This window comes from Echinococcus granulosus (genome assembly GCF_000524195.1).
Source record: "Echinococcus granulosus chromosome Unknown EG_S00022, whole genome shotgun sequence".
Classification (NCBI taxonomy): Eukaryota; Metazoa; Platyhelminthes; class Cestoda; order Cyclophyllidea; family Taeniidae; genus Echinococcus; species Echinococcus granulosus.
The window spans coordinates 185,462-203,725 of NW_020170402.1; the positions used below are offsets into that span (position 1 = coordinate 185,462).

The following is an 18,264-nucleotide window of genomic DNA, read 5'->3' on the forward strand; positions in this document are numbered from 1 at the left end:
GATTGCNCAAAAAAGAGATGTTTGATCAAAAGCGACACATTGCCCTCACTGCGGGTTGAACTGTGTCTTCCGGGTGTGTCGCCTCTTGAAACCGTCAGCAAGGACCATCAAAAGGTGCCTAGGTTACGAGAGGTCACTGAACTTTCCCAAAGGACCTTCTTCGAACCTTTGGTAAGTACTGTTTTTTCGCAAGTCAGTAAATAGTGTTGATATTAACCCTCAACATGGCGCGTGAGTGTCGGACGGATGAGGCCGATGGCACAGGGCGCTGGTAGGATCACGCCATGGAAGCAATACGGACTCTAGTCCATCTAACAGTCGGTGTGGCCATATCTTCGTGTCCGCTTCCTACCCTTGTCAGGCGGTTGCCATGTTTTGTTGACCTTACACCAGTTTTGGCTGTCCCCGGAGCCGTTATTTCTCTGATATGGGGGGAGGCACGTCATGATGTCATTCGTCGGCATTCCCATGTTGTCAAACCAGTCTCCATTGTGTGAGTCTGGGGTCTGCGCTGCTATGACGGTTGTCATCTATTTTTTTGGGAGATGGGGGGGTGAATTTTCGGGGTGTCAAATTGGCCTGGGGAATTATGAGTTCAAAAAATCATGTTCGGTATAGCCGAATCTTCCTGGGAGGGTCCGCTTCAATTTTTCGTGTCTATTGTAGTGTTGATACCCGAGGTACTTCCAGTCTGGATTCCCCTATTTGGTACTGAATGGAGATTGTAGGTCTAGGCTTTGCTGTCGTGACGGGGTCTGAAGTGTTCAACTTTCTTTTCGAAAACAGGAGCCAACTTCTCCTTGTTTGACGTAGAAAATTAGAGATCTCGGCTCGGTCCGGTTGCCCCACGCGTAGCCAAATTCAAAGGACACTCACGGAGATGCGGTTGACGTATCGAACTAACCCGACGTTTGATTACTCACTCTCGAATTAGAAACCATTGTCAGCGCGGATTAACACTGCGTGCTGTTTTATTCTGTTTCATCATGCTCTAGCTGCTATCAAATCCGTTTGTGCAACGAGGCAACCGTGTATTATTTTGCCGCGGCCTTGACCTCCGAGGACTGATTTAGTTGTGCTGCCGGCGTAAACAAACGTCACGCCTCTGCTGCCTTAGCAAGTTTAGTCCCCTAGGTTTGGTAACTATCCCCCCGGGTATTTATTTTTTTTGTAGTCCACCGAGAGCTGGAATTAAACACAATTTCGTCTCCAATAGTAAAGCATAACAAGACACGTTCTACCTTGACCTTGAAAAGGTCAATTTTATAATATATTTTGGCGTTTGCTGCCGCACTGTAATCCTTTGCTTGATTAGCTCTCGGTTTTGGTGACGAGACACTTGGGGCTTCGCCACTGTACCTCTGTCGGGGGTCTGCCTCCGGCCCCTTAGGCCTTCCGTACGTTGGCAGTGCATATTCTACCCAAGTGTTGTCCTCCTCCGTCTTCAGGGAATGCCCGCAGCAATGCACAAGTGATTCCACATTAGAAACGGTAGCCCTAGGATAATTTGACCAGAGGGACCTAGAAATTACAATACCTGAAGATGAGAAGGCAAAACTACTGCACATCTCACTCCCACGTCACGGCTTGGCAAGCATTGCGTTGCTTTGTCGACTCCTACGCCACAAATGTTTGATTTTCTCTTTTTTTTTAAACCCCACACTAGCAGCATGAGCAGAGACTCGCTGCTGCTGTAGGGCATTTAGATCTGCGTAATCGCATAGGCTTATACTGCCGTCTCATACCAAGTCGGAATCAACCGTGCCCCCTTTCTTGACGAAATTGGCTTGAATTAAGTAAATAGAGTAGCTGGAAGGGAATGGGCTCTGCCGTAGAAAACAAAACAAGGAACTATGTCCTCCTGAAGGTGGTCTTTCAGTAGTACTGTTGCTTTGTGATGGTGAAAAGTGACGATTGCGAGGGAAAATTTTCCAGGTGGTTAGTGTCAAGTTGTCGGAACTCGATCCAAAACTTAGTGCTCGAGTATTTCCTCGAAATGGGTTGAAATGTGGACGGAAGCTGAAACCAAGGTGTTAAAGTGTCTTTCTGCCATGCGGCGTCCCGAGTCTTCCCTGAAGTTGAGAGACGTCACAATGGCGGAACGGAAAATCCATGGCTAACGTGCAGAAGGGCCCTCAGTGCCTGCGAAACCAAAACGAAGAGTTAAACAAGCCATCGACGTATCATACAGCTCTTTGGGAAGATATTCGGTAGCAGCGTCACTGATCCCCCTTGGCGATTTCACTGGATCTGGAGCTTCGTACTGTTTGGGGTCTGTGTAGTCAGCCATAATGTCTAAAATAGTATCGTAGGGATAAAGTTTCTCATCTGTTTTCCCCTGCTACTTTATTTTCACTGCAGTGACAGTCTGAGGTGGACGTCATTTTCAACCCTTCTGTTAGGGTTCGTCGCAATCTTTCAACCACAGCATATTCCCTTCTTCGGTCACGTCAGGGTTTGTCATTCAGTAATAAAAAAACAAACTGAACCTCCCTTGGAATGAGGTTTGCTTTCCGCCCTTGGTCTCCCCTGAAGTCGTGGCAAGTCAGAAAATGTGGTTTCGATGCCCAGAAGGGCTTGGGGGGGATGGGCTACTGGCATATCTCGGAGGTCTTGCCGACCGGGGTGGCAGCATGCCAGAGCCTTAGGTACCTGCATAGCCAAAACAGAATATTAAACAAACAATCAAGGCATTATATTTAAATCAGTAAATTCAGTTACAGCTTTTCACTTATTTAATTCACATTCGTTTGAAATTGGGTGACGCCATCGAGTCTCTAATTGCAGGATCTAACTGTCCTACTTAATTAATGTAAGTAAAAATAAGGTTTGCCAATGATGTTCTGCTAAATTAAACGCGACGGTGGAGTCTTATGAAGAGCTCTCAGCCTGCAACGTTCATTTAGTACATAACTAGGTAAAGGCGAAGGGAATTAAAATTATAAATAATGAGTTTTTAGTGGAGGGGGATTCATCGAAATTTCCCTAGCGGACACTGGGGAAAATGAAAAGCTTTTACTATGCCGACTTTACAAGGTCTCCCTTTTTCCATAGCTTGTATTTTTTAAGGTAACGATAATTAGGATCTAGGCGTAGCAACAATATCACTAGTCTACTGAAAAGAATATTGCGTTTCACAGAATTCAGGATAAATGATTCATTGAACTAATTCAAATAAAACAGAAATGCGGCTGCTTAATTGGTTTTGAGGAATGCAAGAATACGTTCGTTTCTTTTAAACGACTCATATGAACAATCGTAGCCTTGGTTAGTTCGGGTGCCAACACTGCACTAATTAAAATGCCTTTATACAGTGGCTGAATGTCATCAAATTCATTAGAGAAATTGGAGTAGAATCTGTAGTTCCTAAACTCCACTTGGAGTTATTTCAGGGATATTGTGTCATAAATCCGCAATCAAATATGCGCTCCCCGCTAGTGTTACAAAGTGATTTTTTATGTATGAACTTTTTTATGAAGTGAAAGCAGCAAATACCACCAAGCGTCAAGGCGATTCCCACTAAATCTAATTACCTGAATGACTATCAAGCATAGTTCGTTGGATTGCAAGTTGTAGCACCTTACGAAAAAACTTCACTGCTTTTCGACTGTCACCATCAAATGCAATTGATCTTGTGGTTGTGTAATGCTGTGATAGTTTAATTATGCTCTTGACTACGATGGCACTTAGGTCCCTTAGAGCCATGGCCTGCAAACCATGCCAGTAGACTCAGTTCCATTGTTCTTGAGAAAATTTTGGGTACTCCAATGATACACCTCGAATATCGAGGGTTTGTTTTGGGTCAAGGGAATAGGCAGGCTCCCCAGTCACGCTTATCTTCTAGTCAGATGTTATGTTTTAACACCATGATTTTGTTTTTAAGTTATCTTTACACGGGTGCACTCTGTGTCCTTCAAGTCAGTCGATTGATGCACGACTTTACAAAGGAGGACAGTGACAATCAATTTGTGATTGCGCCGCCTTTTTAACCCATGAAATGAAGTAGAATTCGTTTACCTTCACGTAAATAATTATGACCTTGGGCTCTGCGCGCGTGGCCTTGGATTCTTCCGGTGTCCCTACCAAATACCTGGCATTATTGCCGACGTGTATGGGTAAACAAAGTGGATACAGAAAAGCGTGTACGCCTGATGGCTGGATCATGGAAATTGCCGTTGTTATAGCAACGAAGTTACCTTGACCTTGAAGTGAGTATTAGCGCACTTGAATTGTCAGTCAGGAGGGTGTTAGTGGGAGTTCGATATTAGTAAATGTTTGGGAGTAAGCTACAAAAATGGGAACTTGTAGAAAATAGAACCGGAACGCTCTCTGAGCGTGGGACGTCTCCGCCAGTAGTATGCACGGTTTTGGCAGTCATTTGAAAATCATACGCCACTGCTGAACGTTTGCTGCAAGAACGTAAGTCTGGGCGAATGGAAGTGGATGTGACATACTCAGAAACGACATAGCACACCTCATCTTTTTATTTGTTAAGCCATCAACCCGGACAGGGTAACAAGAAGACCCTATCGTCGCTCACATCGAAGTTACACTACTTGTTTCTTCAGTTTTCTGAAGGGCTTTTTTTAAATCACGTGGCTGAACATTCTCCTGAAATAAACAAATGAGATATTCTAGGGCCTGAGGTAATTAAGGTGTTGGTAAAGTGAATCAACTTCAATATAGAAGGCGAAATCCCAACAGCGGAAATGGGAAAGATGCGCGTGATCCAGTATGTAGTCGCATGCTGCACCAATAAGTGTTAATGTCAAAAATTGACAAGTTTAATGAACACTTGCTATTCGTGTTTGTATGGACTTTCAGCCCATGCCCCTTTCGCATAACGCTGGCCTGGTAGTTGCATTATTCACTTTAAAACACCTCTGCCCCTTTGGAAACAGTGAGGTAGTAGAGAACTAAGGGAAATTTTTCTGCTCCTTGCATGAAGTTTCTCTACCGCCAGGAGAAAGGAGAAGGATTATGAAGAACTTCGAACGCTCTGTATCTTTAGACAGTAGCTGAAAATTTTAAAAGCTTTTGATTTTGGGATAACCTGAAACTTACTTTTACTTTTGTCTCTGCAATTGAGTTAGGAATCCTTGCGTCGAGCACTTAAGATTGGCCACTTTGGACATCTCACTACAGCCATAAACGATTCTATGGCGGGTGCTTAACCGACACGGAGTCTATGATTAAGTGTCGTTCTTTTGACTCTACAACCAAGCGCTAGTAACTTTTTTAACAAATTCCAGATGCAAGAGAGTCTCCTGTGCAGTGCAAGGCCGATGATGCATCACATGCAAAATATGATAGACGGTGTGATTGACAAAAATCGTTTTTCTTACCGAAATACCATAAATTGAACCATTTATTTAGAGAAGAGGAGTTCATTAACCTTGAGGAATTGTCAAGCATTTGAAATTTTACACTTGATGGTTGATTGTTTCCCCAATATGACTATAGCAATTCTTTGAAAAGTCTGACAAGCTCTGTAGAGTTGTGCATTTGGCTAAAATATTAATTTATCTAGTAACACGCATCACTCGTGTAGTGCCTCAAGTCTTTCCCAAAGACTGAGGAAATTATGGTATTAAGGCAGAAAGACAAGGCCTCAAGTGACCGTGGAACCAAACTGAGGAGTCAAACAAGCAATCATTACATTACATTGTCCCTCTCTTATTTTGAGCGCCGTTGGTCCTTACAACGTGGTCGGTGGTGTTGTAAAACTCCCACCAATCGACCGCGCAAGTGACTGGATTTGCGTGCAACTGCGACGATATTTGGTCGCAACGTCACTGATCTCTCCTAACAAGTCCATTGGATCCGGAGTTCCTTCCTATTTCCTATGTGTGCTGGCCATCGCGTATGCCCAACATCAGTTGTAGGGAACACTGGCCCAAAAGCATAATTATTTACTTAGGAACGGTGTTTAAAGTAGTTTTGTGGAGATAAAATTTCGCATCTGCTCCTCTTCGCCACTTTGTTTTCACTTCAGTGATGCCCAACTACATCTATCTGGATTCTATGGAGCTAGTAAGGAGGCAGGTGATGCACCGCGTGACTGCATAGTTGACATCTCCATGCAGGTACGGTAGACAGCTCTCTAACAAACTTCTCCAGATGGTTCACGCCCATGGCTACTATCGCTTCTGTTGTTAATAGCATCCCTGAAGTATAGGGAGCCGGGATAGTTGTCGAAGGTAGACGTCATTGCCTCGGATTCTCCCATCCGCAGCACATGCAAACTCTTCCGTTCCGTTAAGATTTAGCATTCAGAAATCGAAATCAAAACAGATATCCTTTATGACCAAGTTAATATTCCACTGTTGTCATTTCATCTTTTTGAGTCTTCATTGAGGCAGAAAGAAATACTACTCGGGCAGAATATGCATTGTCGATGTACAGCGGGAGCATAGAGGGAGTTAGTGACCTAGCCCGCAGGCCATCCCCCTTTTAGCGGAAGTACAAAGGCGGAGCCTTTAGTACCTGCAAAACAAAAGCGAGGAGTTTGACAAGCAACATTGAAGGTCTGTGAACCATGTAATCAAGGGTGTCCTAGCCAATCATTTTTCCTTTGTGGGAGTTAAATGGGAGTTTGAAATGATACTAAATTTCACTCCACCTACTTGACTACCACACAGAGGAGTCAAGGTAATATCGTCATTGTTTCCATGCAAATTTCACTATAAATAAATCACCTTCCTTCCACTATTTGAGGTCATCTGTGTCTATCAAATAGTCAGCTTAAACGAGTGATTACCGAAAGTACTGTTTTGAGAAAAACTCTCTTTATTATCAGCCAATCAAAGGGCGGCAGAGTGGCATATCAAAAGGATATATCAAGCTAAGGTGATTTACTTTGGAATGATCTCTAAAGCCAGGGGCCCCGACCGACAGGGTAATGAAATAGGACCAACTACACTTGCTATTTAGTATCTAGCGATCTATGGAAACCACCAGCATTTTTAACTCTAAGTCCTCAAGCACTCATTGTAGCAGCCTTTGCATAAAGGAAACCCGGATTTGATTTTGTATACCATTAATATATCTAAGAATCAGGCTCCAATGTATGAGCAGAGATTATTTAGGAAAAGTCGCGTTTTTTGTCAGTTAAATAATCAGAGCCACTCAAGAGAGCATTCTAACTTCCGCCAGAGACTTAGCTGAGTGCAGAAACACGGAATCGCTTTGAAGATTTTAATTACCTCAGCTTTCTCTGTGCAGATCGACGAGTAACGCAATTTACGTGAATGATCAACGCAAATTTCAGCTACCTTAACAGTTGTTCACTTCGTTTTGAAAAGGTTTATTCATTTTTAGTACCCGAAAAAATTCGTCAACTATGCGGTTAATGTCGCTTAGGGCTTGTCGGTAGATTATGCCGGCTATATACCATAACGATTTGATAAAGTGATTGAGGAAACGACTTCAGGTTTCCTTTTTACTCGCGTGCTTAGTTGATGTTCAACGAAAAATTATGGGCATTTTTGGTAATCTGGTGCTTCTGTTCATTTTAAATTCATGCTGCAACTTTCGTGGCACTTGAGGCTCCACCTGTGCGCTCTCGCTAGGTGGCTTGGTCTCCAGGCTATGTCAGTAGCCCTCAGATCCCTGAGCATTAGCAATGCCTTTTTCGCTCCAGTATTATGACTTTTTTTAACTCCAACTAAGACTAGGGTCGCTGCAATTGCCAGGCGGCTCTGTCCATGCCATTGTTGTGGCAGCTACTCACCGTGAGATTTAAATGGCAGCTGAATGTTTCTTACAATCGCCAGTCCTTACTCAAAGTGACGCAGGTATAAAATACTTCATAAGTTGCTTTAATACTAACTTCCGATGGTACTTTTAAGTGGATTTTCACTGACCGTACCAGTCCGTCAAACGATATGAGGGTGTAGACTAGAATAAATACAGCGATGAAGAAAAATGTTTGATTTATAGTAAATGGAAACTGGATAATTAGCGTTCAGAGCTGATTGAGTAGATCCATTAGGCAGCTAAAACTTAATTCAGTCATTTGTTTGAGTTAACTACTTCGAAATGATCTATTAGCTTTTAGAAACTTTTTGATTTACTCAAAAATATAGGCGTGCAAATAAACTAGGGAGCAATAGTAAATAGGATTTAGCCAAATTTTGTCAATTAAGGACCGCTAAATAGAGTTAATTCATGGGTTCTCTAGCGACGTTTCATCATTGCGCAAAAGAATTTTGAGAGGACCCACCTCATTAGTCGTCATTTAAAGGAGATTTTAGGCAAAAGGCGTTGGAGTAATTGCGTCGACCCGTCTCAATCGTTATAGGCTACGTAATCCACGTTGAGCCACTGTACTCGTAAAAGACGTAGAAGAGACCAAAATAAGCCAAACTGAGGGGCGCCTTCACGCATTGGTGTACTTTTATTTTACACCAATTACAAGAGACCTGTTGATTAATTTGCAGTTTTTAACTAATTTTAGTGCAAGCCTTGCCCATAACGTGACTTTACTTCCTGCGCATCGATGGATTTGGTTGGATTTTAGGTAGGGAATTTATGAAAGTTTTGAAGAGTTATATTATTTATTTTAGAGAACCAGATTTCTTGTTTGCGTTTGACCTGATGATAGCCAATTAGAAATGGCTTTGGGTATGCACCCACATACAGTCATATCAAAGGGATTTAAATACCCGACGAATGAATGCCTCACGAAAATGGAACTACAACGATGTCTGTATACAGTGCTAGAAAGTCCTCTACGTAAAATTTGGCGGATTAGCCTTGTCATGATATTAATACTGACCCTAATTAGAATCACTTTTCTCTTCCGTACAGACAATCTTGCCTATTACTCTACAAATTGGCCTTTTCAACTTCGAAAAAAGGGAAGTGTCTACGAGCTGAAAGCCATCTACCTTGTTAATGGAATAAGCAAATCAGAATTCAAAATTCCCGAGGTCTATGTTCGCAAGAATGGGAATCAGTCAGTGCTTCTGAGTCACAAAGATTTGCAGTGGATTGCTGATATACACTGGCAGCGTCCCATTAATCCACGGGTGTATCGCGTCTATCCACAACCACTAGATCTCAACGATACCATCCACCGGTTACTAAACGGCATACCGATTGCAGAGGTGAGGCAAGCGCATTTTCTTCAATAATCAAAGAGAAACCAAAAAGGTTTCCCAAAATCTCAACATTAGTAACACTTTAATTTTTAGGGTAGAATAAACAGCTCCCTGAATGGGTGGTTTCTATCCCTGCGAATAACATCTTGCATAGAGATAATCTATTCCCTTAAAGTTTAGTGAAATAGCCATAGCCATATTTCGTTGCCAACTTTGTCCTTAGCCAAGTTACGAATTTAAAGCAATATTACTATTTTTGCATAATAGAGCTGGCGCCATTTAAGCTCCATATTTTCTTGAGCATGTTCTCTCAGCTCATCAAGTACGATGACCAAATGTTACCGTTGCATTTCTTACCTTCTGTAAACATATACACAGTTTAAACATTTCAGGCTCCAATAAATGGCGACACCTTCAGATACTTGGCCATTAGCCAAGGAGTGTGCCACCCGGAAAACCCCGTCAGTCATGCTTTCGACGTTGTCGTGGTGGTCAAATCCAATGTAGCCGGCTTCCGGCGTCGCGAACTCTTTCGTCGTGTATACGGTGATGTGGTGAACAACAACGCTCATGACATCCGAGATATGCGAATCGGCCTGGTATTTTCCCTGGGTGTTCCACGTACCCAAACCAACAGTTTCTTTAGACGTGGTACCCATAATTTCAAACTCAAAGGCAGTGGAAGTGAGAATCTGAACCCGGAGTCACTTAAACAAACCTCTAAAGACTTGGCTGAAGAGATAGTCACTCACGACGATATGATAGTGGGTGACTACGAAGATACCTACTTCAATCTCACAATGAAGACCCATTACTCCTTCATGTGGTTCTCAACTTTCTGCCGAATCACTCAGCCTAACGTACTATTTATCGATGATGACGTCCCCTTCTCCCCGCAACAGCTTATTCGAGTCCTCTCCTCTATGTCTCTAAAGCAACGAAGAACCCTGTTCCATGGGAAGGTAGAAATTAACGCGAAAGTGATACGATTCGGCTGGAAAAGTTATCAGAAATGGGCTCTGTTAAAGGAAGAGGCTCCCTGGCCACTCTATCCGCCCTATTTGCAGGGTATATACATCCTGGCGGGATTCAAACATGTTGAGCGGGTGGCTCTGGGGATGCTCTTCACCCAGTACATCCCAATTGAAGATGCCTGGATTGGACTGGTAGCTACGAGGTTAAATATCACCTTGAGCAGCATCCACGAGTATATGTCGAGAGAGAACATGTTGATCAAGAAAAGGTCAGAGTTTGAACCAGTTGATAGTAAGGTGTTCTTTAGATGAATATTATTTTCCATGTGGATTAATGGATATTTTGTTCATACTTCAATAGCTTGTTTGAATGTAGAACTAGACCGCCACTTGGGTATCATTTTTTCCACTGGCAGACCACAGTAATCAGTACACCTTGTATTTGGTGTCTATAAAGAAGCATAGTGCATAAATCCCATTGGCCCACGGCTTTGAATCTCTCACGGGAAAAGCGAAATTTCAAAACTTGCGTTTTTGAACTGTTCCAGTTGACCATTGTTAAAAGCATCTATTTAAGGCACGATCTGGCGTATACGTTGGGACATTGAGCTGAGATAGAAGAATCAGGTTGATAGAGAATATGCTAAGCATACAATTATGAAATGCTTTCAAACCACCTTTAAAAGGCGTCTGCATTTCTCCAAACCTTTTAAAAGTTGATGAAGTTGTTCCTGTTGAGCTTCCTAAAAAAACTCTTAAGTGGTTTATCCACGAGCATTCACAATGGTTAGTTGTGACGTAAGATCTGCATTTCTATCAAGTTTTTCCACTTCAAGGACCTTTTAAGCCAAAGGAAAGTGATTTATGACAAATGTCGTACCACCTACATAATTAAGACATGCTCTTTCTAAATTTCTCATTTAAAGCCTTTTGCTTTCGTGAAATTGCCCTACGCCATTGAAGTCGAATGACTCAGAGACAACAGCAGCACACCAAGTCTTGCCTGAAGTGTGGCAGAAAGTATATCAGTAATGGAGAGAAGAGCAGAGGGCCTACTGGAGTGTTTTGGAGGCTATACCACTGGGCAGACAAATAATCAAAGAATTATTTAGCGCCTTCTCTCCCTTTGAGCACCCCTTGGTCAACATTCGGCGTAGGCCATCTCAATGTGATCGTTAATGTAGGGAAAACACCCAAAACTAACAGCAGCAGCCATCAGATTTGCGTGCTACTGGGAGGAAATTTGTCTGCAACGTCACTAATCCATCTTGGCAATCTTACTGGATCCGGAGTTTCTACCTATTTGGGTAACGTAGTGGGGGAATGGAAATGTGCTAACCCCCACGTGTGTCCATCACTAGTCGTCATCAGTTAATAAAGGACAGGGATTAAAGTGGTTTTGTAAGGTCAAGATTTTGCGCCTGTTTCTCATTGCCACTTTGTTCTTACTTCAGTGCCTCCCAGACACAGCACCTATTTGGGTCTTCTTGACACCTTCGAACAGATACCGTAGACAGCTCCGTATAGAGCTTTACCAGATGGTTCACGGTTAGTGCCTCTCTATTTGTTGAGAGCAATCCCACAGACCTCAGGACTGGGGTAGTCGTCTACATTGAACGTCATTTGCAAACTTCCCGTTAAAGGTCATCATGGTTTTTTCCCACCTGCAGCATGTGCCCTACTTCCATCACGTCAAACTATAGCATTCACCAGTAGCAATAAGGATATTTGTCCTTTGGCATCAAGTCCATTTTCTGCTGGCATCGATGTGGCTCCCCAAGACTTTGCTAAAGACAAAAGGGGATGTAATACTTAAGCAGAATATGTATTGTCAACATACAGCATAGATTGGACTACTATCGTAGTCCTAAGACTCGATTGATGTGAGGAAGTACAGCTTATGGATCCTTAAGTGCTCGCATAATTAAGCTTAGAGTCGAGCAAACTATCGCAGCATTACGATGCATTCCTTCCATAGTGCTTAAAAGGCTTTCGGGAATGTGAAATAGATAGACTGTCTGGCATTTGCGCTCGTGTATCATGTGATGTAAATTGATAGTGATATGGGCGGCTAAATTCCCAGTTTGAACACTTTATTCTATCCAACAATTTCGAATGCGGTTTTTACAAATTCCATGTAAAGATACTTTATTGTCACATTAACCTATTAAGGACTCTGAACTGGCACTAAAAAGCCACCATCCTCTAAAAACCTTGCTGAACCGAGAGGTACCAATTTTTATTGCCTTTCGTTATAGCCTGGTGTTTATGTGCATAAGCGAGCTTGTTATTATCAGAAGACAGTTAATAATGCGGGTTTTACATTACCAGCTCTTTCGAGTAAAGTGAGGTGAGACACGTGCGCAGGCGAGGGCTTGGTGATTATCGAAGGTAGTGAAGTAGCCCTATGCTATTACCACATAGTGAACTATCAGGAGGATCAAATGAGGGCACGAGTTTCTAAAAATCCTAGAATGCAAAGAATTGGGCTCTACAAGAAAGCTTTTAAGGAATCGAAACGAGAAACTTCTTTGGGGTTGAACACATCCTTAGCACACTTATTAGTCAGAAGCTCTATGACAACCAACTCGAAAGAACCATGCATTTTGGTAATATGGGATTTGGAAAGTAAACATAGTTCTATAACAGACGCAGAGTTTGTCGCCTGCTCGAGGACCGATGACACCGCCTCACTCCAAGTTTTTAATCTGCACCCATAACACCTGAAGCAATGCATAGGAACAATCATTTTACTACAGAAGCCCCCCAATTTTAGGCACATCGAGTAACGGCGCTCCAGTGAGGCGATTCCGCGCTATTTAGTATCTTTGATCACAAATTACGGCGCAGAAAGAGTACGCGATAGGAATCTGTAGATACGCGCAACTTGATTACTAAACTCAACTCAGCTCTTGATAAATATCTATTTAAATTTAATCAGTGGGATAAAAATACACAGATTGGCAAACTAGCTTTGTTAATAAAATAGAACCACTTATTACAATGCTTCGATAGTCTGCTTAACTTTGCACCTCATGTCACTGGAATTTAAGTCTTCAGGGATTGGATATCCGCTCGGTGGCATGACCAAAAGACTATGTAAGTAGCTTCTGACCCTTGTGCTCCTTTAGTAAAACATATTCTTCTGAACCACCGTGGCTTCTTACAATTTCGAGAAAGACTAGGGAGATAACACTTAAAAAGGGAAAAATTTGGCAATGTTTTACTTCAAAGGAGTCGATAATGCTTAGTTTAGAAAAAAAGTGCAGTAAAAGTTTCGTAAAATACAAATGTAAGTATAGAAGCTGGGACCCTACCATATATCTCATTATGTCTCGATGGATCATATCCTCCAGTAAATATTAGCCAAATATGCTGCCTTCATATTAGCCATTTATTTTTTAGGTGCCTTGCAACTTGGATGTAGAATTTGACAAAACACCTTGGTAAGATTTGACATACGCCTGACAATTTTAAAATACAAGCATCTTGCCTAAAATTTTTTTTGAAAATTTTCGCACAACTTTAATAAGGCCTATTTTATTGAACCTAAAAGTAGATAGTTGAAAGGCTATGGCAATTAATTGATCACTCACGTTTTTTGTTTAAGTCATTTGGAGTGCTGCCAATCTTTTGACGTGCCTTGGCGAAGCCTTGTTCTATCTATTAGGGTTGTTTATGGCTGCTCAGTAATTATGTCTCAGTGGTTTCATAGAAATCCATACAAAGCTTCTGGTCGTCCAAATTTTGATCTGGGGCCAATTGCTACCAGTATTTCCGCGCGGATGATCTGCAGGTACGGCCACTCGTCGGTGATCTCATTACCTTTTTCTTTTAAGCCATATGAGAGAACGACGTCAAACGTTGATGAAAATGTTTGAGGACCTTGGTAACTCTCGAGAGGCAATGATAGAGGCAACGAATCAGTACATTTCCCTCCTCGTGGGTCTCGCTACGGCGCCTGATTCAAACAACGAATTGGACTTAGAAGATAATGAGGATGATGGCGAAGATAGCAATGCCTCAGAAGCCCCTGAGCCTGATGCCGGTAATGTCACTGAAAAAACTAAGAAGGATAAGGAGGGGAAGAAGAAAAAGGAGAAGAAGTCTGAGAAGCCTCAACCATCGGAATCAGAACAAAAGAAGGTACACTCACTACGGCGCCTCATTCCATTCACTTGGACAAACTCACTAGACATTAAACACAAATCCCCGATGTTGGTTGTCTACTTTATAATCATAACTTTATTGTTGTTAGGACTCTGCGTGACGCCAACTTCGAACTAATTGGAATTCTCTTCAATCTGGCTCTTTGGTTCTCCAAACATGCTGCCAAGATCGCGTCGAACAACAAGTAACAATATTTTACTTATCAGCATAACATTTTTTCCTTCATAGCATTGAAATGGAGCAAGCAGTGGAGGTGTATAAATCCTTACGAAACGCAGCCGGGCTGTTCGAGCATATCAAGAAAGATCTCTTGAGCAAAATGAAAGGTAAAGTGGAAAGCGGATCAGACTTGGACCCATGTATCCTCGAAGCTTATGTCTTACAGAGTCTGGCGGAGGCGCAAGAAGGTAGTACCTTTACCCTCTGCTTATTGTCTTCTAGTTACTATTGCTCGTGCTATGGAGTTGAAACATGATCCCGGGATTATTGCCCCGTTGGCGTGTGAAACTGCGATTTTGTACGAAAAGTGTAGTAAGTTTTGGGCAGATGTCATATTTCTCGTCTGTAAACTAAGAATCACATAAAAAAAGACGGTCTGCGGCCTTCAATTTTTTGGCATTTTGGAGTGCTTTGTATTATAACTTCTCTGCTATTTCCAATAAGGTCCACTTGATAGTCATGTAGTCGAATGACCGCTATTCAGTCCTCGGAGCCGTGAAACAAATACGTCCTTTCCTGCTCTCTCCCACAGGATTTGGACTGCAAAATATTTCCGAGTCTCTGGTTGCAAAGTGGCGGGCTTACTGCATCTTCAAAACTGCCTGTTTTCGTGCCTACGTGAGTTGTTGTATTCGCCCAACTTCATTTAATTTTCTACCTTCCTCTTCTACAAGCCTGTCACCATGGCAACTTATCTATTTCCGTGCCTATGGCAGAAACCAATCAGGTTATGGGTGTCGTTGTTTTTCCCGGTTTGATATTGACATCTCTGGATAACGTATTAATCAATAGGTAGCTGTGAGATCCGTTTCACCACTTCATCTGCGCCAAAGTTTACGACAGTGTGGTGAGGTCTTGTTCTTGTGCTCAGGCTCGTAATGAAATTAAGATGTGTAGGTGGTGTTGAAGTTTGCTTAAGAAGGCCTGCATAACAATGTGGGTGTTTAATTCAATTTTATTTGTGTGTGTACCACGATTCTGAAAATATTTTACTGAAATCCGCAAGAATGGGCAGTTTAAAACACTGTGTTTTTATCAGTGTCTTTGTAAAATAATTTTAAACCAGGCTAAGTGCTTTAATTTTGGATTTCCTTTGGTCAAGAATTGGAAGTTACCTTCCGAATTCCTACCTCTATCTTTGCACATTTCCAACCTTCCCAAGCGTCCCTTTCCAAATTTGTCGTTTTTGGCATCCTGAGTTATGAATATTCATTAGTTTTGAATATAATGTACCTTCGAATTATAAATTCCAGTCCCTCGCCAACATTTTTTTAGCAGTCTATGGTTCATACTCTCCTAGCCACGGTTTAGAATTGGTATATTTTTGAGTTGATAATCAGAGTTTTATGTCTACTTTTCTGCACTTTTCAATTGAAGCAATGTTTGTTGATTTTTTGAAAAAAATTTTGCTATTACGTTTGATCTAGTTTTCACAGTCCATTGGAATCACTTCCCAGGCGGCACTATCTTTAACTGAGACTTTATGTGTACCTAATTTTCTCAAAGCGAATTCAATGATTTTTCAGGTACCTGAAGGTCGATGCCACTCCTGGTGCCTTGATTGCTCGAAGAATAGTCTTTGCTTGATAGTGCTTTTCGGACTGTTTGCGCTGTATTTACTAACTGCTCGCCATCCCATTACTAGAAAGATCCGCTGAAAAAGGTAACAATGTTGGGGTGGTGATAAATTTCTAAATTAGTCATTTGCGAGCGTTGATGGATCTAACAGGGCGGTTTCCTACATCCTTAATTTTCGAAAGTAAATTAGTCTGTTTCCCAAATTCCACGCGTTTGTCAATCTCCTAGTTCTTTGACCATTTATTCAGCTTTGATCGAATCCCAATGAATAAATTATGTTGCTCCTCATTTTAGGCTCACTGCTTCTACTCCGAGAGCGAGCTGAAAGCTGATCGTTGCAGCATGGCCATAGCTTCTGCCCAGGAGGCCCTCAAATGTGAGTGTTCGTTTTTTTCCTTCACCTCCATCTCCTCCGCTAGACTGCACACAGGCGCAGAACGCCGCTAAGGTCTACCGCTCCGGTTCGGGCGCCGAGTTCTGTTTCATCCGCCGTCTGCAGCCCTACGCTCAACGCACTCTCGCCAAGGCGCAAACCGAGAATGCCATGATGTGGGTCTACTCACAAATGTTCAGTAGGCTTGACAAAGCATTTATTCATGCTTGAGATTGACTTTATTTTGGGTGCGCACCTGGACCTGGAAGTTGGTCGCATAAGCTGTGGAGGTTAGAAAGACCTCATATAAATAGATATGTAATTAGAATAAATATCTTTCTACCAAATATCCGTCCTCTTTTGAGCGCCATTCCCGACATTCTTCTGCTTCGACCATTACAAGGTAGCGAGGTGTGATAAGCACTTTTAAAGCGGAAATGAATATGATAAGATGATTTCTCACCAGACCCTATGGAATTTTGCTCGACGTGCATTGCTTAAGGCTGGGCATTGTCGTGCAATAAGCGTATTTCCTGTACCAATCTCTATTCACAGGAATATGTCTTAGAGCTCTGAAAGCGGTTATATGAACATAATTTTGACTTGTTCAGTCTATACCTGACTTCACTGTAGGCCTTTGTATAGGACTTAAGGGATCATTATTTAGGGATCTATCCACGTCTTTATTTGTGCCGGCTTCTTTTCAGCTACCACCAGAAGGTGCTAGCCACTATGCCACATCTGCAGTTGAAGGCGAGCTTCGGTATTGCCACACCGGAACTGCCCCAGGGCTTGAATTTCACCATCGATGAATTGTGGCAAGAGGCAGTGCCTGGATTCGATCCTTCAAAGGTGGCCAAGTGGATAATGCAGAAGGACGTACGTGTTGTGATATGATTCTCTAATCTCATTCCTTCCTTCATTTGTTGGTTTAGAGTAATTGAATCTCTGTCCATCCATTCCGCATCTACCAGTCGTTCGTTTGTCCATTCATCTTGGACCGATGCATTCGCTCACTCAGTATTCTTGTTCTAGTACAACTCGAATCAGAAGGAGGCAGAAAAGTTGCGCTCGATTCCGGAGGCTCCTATCTATCAGGGCGACAAGGATCCAAACAATGCAAGTGGATGCATTCTATCGTAAACAGGCGTGATGGTGACATCGAAAAGATTAGTAAGCAGAAACCCACGTTAACACACACACAAGCTAGTACTCAAGATGACTTTATATCCAGCATATATCTCACTCCCACTGGTGACTGTGATTACTACATAAGCCTCTTTTTGGTCACATCCATTTTTTCTATCTGATAAATAAGTGTTAAAAATGAGTGATTTTGTGAAGCTGTTCTTTGGCGGGTAGTGCGATTCGTTCCATTCTCTATCCACAGAAAGGGGACTGTAAATGGTTTTCAGTTATCTGTGAATTTGCAAGTTGCTCTTTCATGTCAAAAGTGACTAACCTTGGTTGTACTTTACAACTTCCTGTTTTATTTAAGTAGACCAAGTTTTAATCACAGGCACGTCCATGACGAATTTCTCGGTGGGTGGTCAGTCACCACAGGTCAGGTGTTTTATTGCTCTATTGTAGTATTAACTTTTGTAGGACTTATTTATAACATTTAGGATGTGTAAAAAGTGTGAGCATGTGAACTTTCATGCGTAATCAGGTATAATATGCAGATAAAAAGCACGCACCACATTATTTGCGGCGAGGAAATTGGCGCGTCACGCATACGTGACATACTTAGCAAACGTGCAAAGGACAAAAAATCCACTCACCACACTCACTGTCGGGTAAAATTTTGGCCTAAGCAATTCTATAGCAGTTGTTCATTGCATATTTT

General features: G+C 42.2%; 3 protein-coding genes across 3 annotated transcripts in view; all 3 read left to right on the top strand. All coding sequences in view use genetic code 11, as the record gives it.

The window, feature by feature from the left end:
- The window catches only part of EGR_03880 (Fragile X mental retardation syndrome-related protein), a gene marked incomplete at both ends in the record, with an annotated part of 9,324 nt that extends 7,849 nt beyond the window's left edge, over nucleotides 1–1,475 (top strand). The window contains one exon of the mRNA XM_024493129.1: nucleotides 1,449–1,475. Within this exon, the coding sequence (XP_024352401.1) occupies nucleotides 1,449–1,475 (27 nt within the window). The remainder of the gene's footprint in view (nucleotides 1–1,448) is intronic.
- Nucleotides 1,476–8,762: 7,287 nt separating this feature from the next.
- Nucleotides 8,763–10,390, top strand: EGR_03881 (Beta-1,3-galactosyltransferase; the record flags this gene model as incomplete). The annotated part of the gene is made up of 2 exons (XM_024493130.1): nucleotides 8,763–9,110; nucleotides 9,497–10,390. The coding sequence occupies 2 exons, from the start codon at nucleotides 8,763–8,765 to the stop codon at nucleotides 10,388–10,390; spliced, it is 1,242 nt and encodes a 413-aa protein (XP_024352402.1).
- A 3,383-nt stretch (nucleotides 10,391–13,773) lies between these two features.
- Nucleotides 13,774–17,561, top strand: EGR_03882 (BRO1 domain-containing protein BROX; the record flags this gene model as incomplete). Its single annotated transcript, XM_024493131.1, has 10 exons — nucleotides 13,774–13,874; nucleotides 13,918–14,295; nucleotides 14,337–14,432; nucleotides 14,477–14,655; nucleotides 14,690–14,779; nucleotides 15,000–15,085; nucleotides 16,340–16,421; nucleotides 16,465–16,594; nucleotides 17,126–17,297; nucleotides 17,454–17,561. 10 exons carry the CDS (start codon nucleotides 13,774–13,776, stop codon nucleotides 17,559–17,561), a joined length of 1,422 nt encoding a protein of 473 aa, XP_024352403.1.
- Nucleotides 17,562–18,264: the final 703 nt, after the last annotated feature.